The sequence below is a fragment of the Austrofundulus limnaeus genome, unplaced genomic scaffold (genome assembly GCF_001266775.1).
Source record: "Austrofundulus limnaeus strain Quisiro unplaced genomic scaffold, Austrofundulus_limnaeus-1.0 Scaffold122, whole genome shotgun sequence".
NCBI classification, from domain to species: domain Eukaryota; kingdom Metazoa; phylum Chordata; class Actinopteri; order Cyprinodontiformes; family Rivulidae; genus Austrofundulus; species Austrofundulus limnaeus.
This window is the reverse complement of record NW_013952524.1, coordinates 156659-163885: the sequence shown is the minus strand read 5'-3', so window position 1 is coordinate 163885 and position 7227 is coordinate 156659. Positions and strand designations below refer to the sequence as shown.

General features: G+C 40.3%; 1 protein-coding gene across 1 annotated transcript in view; it reads right to left on the bottom strand.

Moving 5' to 3' along the window:
* The window catches only part of LOC106522149 (Down syndrome cell adhesion molecule homolog), a gene marked incomplete at its 3' end in the record, with an annotated part of 155510 nt that overhangs the window by 43453 nt on the left and 104830 nt on the right, over positions 1 to 7227 (bottom strand). Inside the window, 4 exon segments of the mRNA XM_014015011.1 lie at positions 573 to 692; positions 787 to 1065; positions 4469 to 4741; positions 6094 to 6420. Of these exon segments, the coding sequence (XP_013870465.1) occupies positions 573 to 692; positions 787 to 1065; positions 4469 to 4741; positions 6094 to 6420 (999 nt within the window).

The window sequence follows — 7227 nt, the reverse complement described above, 5'->3', positions numbered from 1 at the left end:
GACCTCTAGGGGGGAAAGTCGACACACACTTTGTCTGAAAAATGAACCCTATGGGGACCAATTTTTTTTTTCACAAAAACTTCACCAGGCATATCAGCAGGCCTTTTTCTATTGATTGCAATGCTTGTGCCTGTGGGGACCGGATTTTGGTCCCCACGAGAAAAACCGGACCCCACGATGTGAGTGAAAAATCAGGTTTTGGACCCCACCATGTAATAAAAACAAGAACACACACACACACACACACACACACACACACACACACACACACACACACACAAACCCCTCTGTTGTTGTGAAAGCTTTCATCCCAGGTTATATGGATGATAAAGCAAACATCTGGGCCTCCTCTTCATCTGTCCTGCTCGAGTGGCTGAACTCATCTGCCTTGCTCCTGCTTTTCTTTCTCCCTGATGCTTTTCTAACGATGCAGGTGGAGACTGGGCAAAACCCACGGCTGATGTTTACTTTACAGAGTAGTATGTATACATACCTCTGCCCATACACACACCTATCCACCAGCCATGGGCAAAGCAAAAGGCACCAATTCAAATAATCTGCACTTAACGTACCTTTAGAGTGCTCCCAGACGATGGTGGGCGGTGGATAGCCTTCAGCAGAGCAGTTCAGAGTCACAGTTTTCCCATAAATCCCATCTTGGTCCTCTGGCTGAACCACAAATTGTGGAGGAACTGCTCATAGACACACAGAAGTCAGGAGTTTATCTCCTAAAGAGACAAATGAGCTCTTTCAAAGGGACATCCTGTAAGGATTGTGCCATCTGACCTCTCACAATGAGCTGACTCTGGTGCTCCACCACGGCGGCCTCATTGCGGGCGATGCAGGTGTAGTTGCCGTTGTGGTCAGGTGTCAGGTCGTTGATTCTCAGGGAGCTGGTGAAGTCGATGTTGTCGACAGTCACACCCAGGCTGATGGGAATCGGCCGCCCATCCTTCTGCCATGTGATGTCCAGCGGTCGGTCACCTGACATGACCACGCAGGGGATGAAGACCCGCTGACCAATGGTGAAACGCTGGAACTCAAAGGGCTGGATGTAGGGAGGTACTGCAGGTAGGAGGAGAAACACACAGGCCAAATGTGGTGGTAGAGTTAATTTTAAAGAGTAATATCTTGATTTTTTTTTCAGAAACAAGTGCTGTATCTATCTTTTAAAAAATTAAAAAATGGCAAACATTTTCCAGAAAAAAATCGACATGTTGAAAATATTGCAAAAGCTACACAGGTTTTTATATCTGTAACAATATTTCCTGCTGACAAAGATAATGTTTTTGTTCATGCCTGTGCGTGTGTTTGTGTGTGGGTGGGGGGGGGGTGGTACCCAAGTTTTTGCTACATGGTGGGGATGATTTTTCTGGAAAATGCAGCCTCGTGGGGACCGGATGCTCCTTGTGGGGACCAAAGCTCGGTCCCCACAATTTTGGAGGCTGATTTTGGGTGTGGGGTTTGGGTTTAGGACTGGGGTGTGAATTGAGTTTAGGTTAGTTTTAGGGTCAGGTGAGGTCAACCTGTGAGGTTAATTTTAGTGTAAATGTTCAGGGTTAGGATATAAAATTACCAAAAAATGAATGGAAGTCAATGGAAAGTCCGCACAAGGATAGAGAAACATGGTGTGTGTTGGGGTGTGTTGGGGTGTGTTCGCAAATATGTCCTTGTCTGCATTACCAAATTATCTTATGAACCAGTAGATGGATTCAAATTAGTAATCGCTGGATGTACATTATCTCTACAACTACCTTTTTTTTTGAGTCAGCCAAATTTAAGCTGGTTGTCACAGTCAATTTACTTACTTAGCAAACTCAAAAATGACAATGGACCGGATTTTGAGTTAAAATTTGGTGTCGTAGTGGCTGAGTATTTGACACCAAGTGTCTCAAACAACTAGACATATTTTAGTAAAACGTGAGGAATGTAGTAATTTCATAGATGTCTACAATGGATTCACTTTCACAGTCATCCCAGTTCAATAAGATCGTTTAACTGACATATGTGACAGCAGCACCTGAAGCCACACAGTAAACAAAGCTTGTGCTCATTATTTTGGTATCTTATGGTTTTTGTATATTGAAAATATGCACAAGTTTCACAATTGTTAAATGACTGAGCATATAGTATATAGATTATTTTTACACTTTTTCAACATTTGATATTGAGTTTAATTATGTGCACACATTTAGTTAACATTCTTTATCAAATCTTGTATTGAGTTTATTTTGTTACTTTGCCTTCCTTTGGGGTGATGCTGCTGATGTTGCCCTGCCATCATAGTAAACAGTGTGGTGGTTGCTGAGCATGRTCTCACAATRTTGCATGAGATTGTCCAAAGTGTCATTTGCAAGGTTTGACCAAAATGGTGTCCCTTCTCAGCATAAAAGGACTTTTGTTTAAAATTCATGAAAAGTGGCAGATGTTATGGGGTATGCTAGATCTTTATTTAAGTATAAAACAGTCTCAAATTGACTATTGGGTCCAGAAACAAGCGGACGGCTTGAAATAAAGACCCACACAAGTCATGCAATAATTATTTAAATTGCCAGTGCTGTGTTCTCTGGGAAATCTCCAGCCATCGCACAAGCCGTCTGCGAGAGCATCCAAGTGAGTTCAAACAACACTGAAATAAGCAGCACTTTAGCAGCTTATTTAATTCAAAACAAAGTGGAGATAATGGACTCCGGGGATCTCCCCAAAACACTTCCGCATTTTAAGCATGAGTAGAGTAAATTAACAAATGTASTCGCTCACTACGGCACCACTGGGAAGTGTTGCTTTATATCATCGCTCTCTCCTTTGCTATCACTCTCGCTTTTTCCCTCTGTTTTCTTGGCTCCGTGGGAAAGTGCTGTAAAGTGACGACGAGCCACCGTAATGGAGGTATAATGGGGAAGCCCTTTTCAGTATTACCTATTCCAGCTGTAAGATCTCAGAGGAGATCAGTCGCTGCGCTCAGGAACATYATGAATAAATCACACAGATTTAAATGTATTGATACGGCCAATGGTGATTTGGCTTGCTTAATATACTGCTCTTATTCCTCAAGGAATTCTAKCTAATACTTGTAATTTAAAAGTCTGACAATATCTATTTACTGCATATAAGTGTAGTAAAATGTTATTGTGTTCAGTTTATAACATAAGTGACTTCAGCAGCAACATCCATACATCCAAAACATTTTGAATAATTCCTTAAAGTATATTAACTGTTGCCTTGTTTGCAAATGTTAAAGGGGGGAGGGTATGATGTATTTTCCAAGCCCGTAGTTCATGTCTATTTCACAATTAAGTAACTATGTTACCTTCATTTGTTATAAAAATGTTGTACATATCAAAAATAAAATTGACTTTGCATCATAGTTTGAAATTTGCCACTGTCTGAGAACCGCCTACAGTTTCAGACACTCCCACTTCAGCACATCTTCACAGCAATGTTTCAGGGGAGGGGTGCTCTGTGTGGTKGGAGCTCTGCTGCAGACTGAGCTCCAGGGAGGAGCTTGGTGTAAGTAGGCGGAGCTTTGTACCAGCAAGCATTTAGGCAGTTACTACAGGAGCTTCAAGGATTTCTCAAACATGCATGAATGAGTCAAAGCAACACTCAAATAAGCTCAAATAAGTCGATTTAAACTGTGTGCTCGAATCATGCATTGGGTTTGACTCTCAGCTTTWGTCATTCCAAATGTTTGAAAAAAGGACTGGTGTTGTGGACATTTTTCTGTTGTCTATGGTTAATTTGCTGTGGTAGCCACCTTGTAGATGTTTGTGTAATTTGTACTTTCTGAGATCATCATAAGGATCCATCAAGTGSTTCATGAGATGTGATGTTTTGCCAACAGACAGATTTGACGKTAAAGCTGATGTCAAAACTTAAAATAAAAACAGCTCACATTGTGTAGCGCTCAAAGTATGTGTATTGTTAGGGACAATGCTCAGTCACTAATATACCAAATTTTAGCTTATATTTAAAATAAAAACAAAATTATAGCCATTTTTGTGTTTTCTAAGGTCAGTGAGCTGTGGTGGCCATCTTTGTTCAGGTTGACTCAAAATGTTAAATAGTTGTAGATGCACAGTACATCCGATGGTGACTTTCTGAGTTTTTTTTTTATAAATCCATCTTTTGGTTTCTGAAACATTTTGTTAACAACTCCTAGGACCCAGAGAAACATGATTTGCACGTGGRTTCTATAACTTCCAGGCTAAACAGCCCAGAAATAATTTAGAAATTTGCATCTTTTTATCTTTCAGTTTTAGTTGAGCARACCCTTTGGTTGAGAAGATAAATGAGGCACTCACTTCAAAAATACAATAAATACATAATAATACTTTCACAAAACTGAAGGTAGTACTTGTATTTACCAGTCTTTTGAGTTAAGACTTGATAAAACTTTAAAATCAATATAACAACTTAAAGTTTCGCAGCACTTTTGACCCTAGCCGCTGCAGCTCGATGCGCCCACCTTTCACGCGAACATGAACGCTCTGGGTCTCCATCTTGTTGGGCTGCACCATCACCTTGCAGTTGTACTCTCCTGTGTCAACCTGCTGCACATTGCTCAGCTTCAGTGTCCCGTTGTTCTCGAAGGCTCGCTGTCTGTGGTTGAACGGCAGCAGGGCGGAGTTCTTGTACCACTTGATCGAGTAGTAAGGGTAGCCGATGACACGGCAGTGAACAAAGGCGTCCCGTCCAGCGATCGCTGTGATGTTTTTCATTGGACGGATGCTGGCACGGCCTAAAGGGACATAAAGATTGAGAAAACAGGTTGTCTATGAAGACGGTGAGGAGGTGATTTTTTTTAAATGAATAAATTAAAGACTTTTAGGATTTACAGCCAAGTGTGTTTTTCTCCACAGCTAGAGATGTAATACCTGCTGAAAACAGCGGTTCTAAGATGCTGTTGCTAAGTATTTAATAGTGAAATGACAAGCAGATTAAAATGAGCCAAGTATCTTAAATAATGTTTAAACACCCGTGTAGTAAAGCTACTTATGTTTGTAATATTTTCCATTTGCTTTATACATTTAGAGCTGTTAGAATAAACACTGTTCAGCGTTACACAGTGTTTATTCTAATAGAAAGGTTAATCGTTTGAACATTTGTTTGCAAAAGACTAAAACTGGCTGCTTGAGTAAAATAAAGTACACTTAGACACAGACACACATTAACTGTCTTTCTCACCCACAACCATACCACAAAATATTTTTTTCTGGCAATTTGCAAACCACGTCCAGATATGAGCCAAACAATTAATGTACTCTAGACTTTAAGCAAGTTAYGGTAATAATCTGAAGAGACTGTGACATTTAAGAGATAGTTTGGTMATCTTTGAAGTGATGTTCTGTCAACTAAGTCTCAGCAGTGCCTGTGTGTCAACTGTACACGCAGGCACTTCCTTGGCTTTTCCACTGAGATGAAGAATGGGTAAATGGGTGCAGCAGTTTTTTATATACATAATGAACATGTGTTTCAGGAGGGGAGGGGAGTTGTGCACCACATGGCACAGTCGTAAGTCACTAWCTTTAAAAAACTGAACAACTTATTATTGAAATGAGCGAATCCTGAAGATCCAGCTGCATTCAAAGTGTCGTGTATCCCAGATAATGGCCTGTTTTGTGTCATTTTTCAGTCTTTTAAAACAACTCTGTTGCAAACAACTGAAACTGTTCACTTTGTGAATATACAGTATGTCTGCTGTAGCTTTATTTCACAATAGTACACCTTTTGAGAATGAGTTGTTTTACAACCCTGTAAAACCTGTGTAAAACAGTTCTTTGTTTGTTGTCAGACACCCGTTAGTCTAGCATGGATACAAGCTTGTGCTCTTTTTTGTCCATACTCTGTTCTTGTTATGGCTCATAAGGTAATAATTATTAATAAGCCTGATGCTCGTGAACATTTTAAGGTTTAATAATGACATAACTAAACTATTACAAAAGCAAACCAATAATATGAAACAAAGTAAAACATATATATTAAAATAAAACATAAAGGCATATTTAATCCCAGCCAACAGCAGTCACTCTTTGACACACGGACACACAGGTTGTGTATTGTTGTTCTTGGAGGAGCTGATTTGACAAGCACCTCTTACGTTTATTCGAGCCTGGTGGTACACGACCCCGGCCGAGTTGCTGCACATGCACCGGTACAACCCGCCGTCCTGCACCTGGGTGTGTGTGACATTGAGCTGGCTGACCACGTGGCCCTCGTGGGTCTCGAGGTGGCCCAGGTGGTGGTGGCTGTCTTTGATCACRGGGTCGTCGTCCAGCGACCAGCTGCACCGGGGAGGCGGCGTTCCTTTGACGTTGCAGACCATGAAGAGGGGCTCGTTGGGGTTCACCACTTTCTCGCTGAAGGAGGACAAGATTTTTGGAGTACCATCTGCGTCGGGGGAACAGGRTGGAGCGTAACACAAAAGATAAAATTAATAGTTAAAAACCTTTCCACAGAACCCCACAAATAATCAACAGTATCCTTTTCATACAGAAATAGTTGTTTTTATATAGAAACAGTTCTTTATCCATAATTTTTTTWAAAAAAATGCATAGATAGAAAGAATGTTTATGTATTTAATATATAAAACTTAATTGAGACAATTTTTGATCAGAACAGGCCGTTTAAATTAGTTTTATTTTTATTTAATTTTTGAATATGAAGTAGAATGGTGCTTTCTCAAATAACAAATTTACAAACTCATTTTTACAAAGGCTTCATAATTTAAAAAAGCTTTTCACAAATGCCGGAAGCTCTTCTTTTCACCGTTTGTTTATTTTTTAAATCTTTTAGTATCATTTGTCGCTTTATGAAAAGCATTCTTCCTAAAACCTTTAGTAAAACAGATAACCAAAAAGAAAAGAAAGAAACAAATCCTGCCTTATTTCTCATTAGGCCTTCACTATATCCTGCTTCATCTCAGACTCAAGGAGTGTTTGGCTTTTAAAATGTCTGTCTGCTGTTTCTCTCTGATAATCTCCATCTACTCCACGTGGTTTATAGATTATCAATATCTTCTTCCAACAGCTCCCAGACCAAAGGAGATGGTTGCCTGAGCAACGCTGCTGAGGTAAGATACTGGACAAAAGTGTGCTCGTGCGTTTGTGTTTTGAAGCGGGATGAAATGGCAGCACAGCATCCAACCCATTCTCACTCCCGAGTCGTCACATATTGACGTTTTTCAAAGGTCCCTTTGCGTCCAATTTTGACGCATCAGGTACCCCC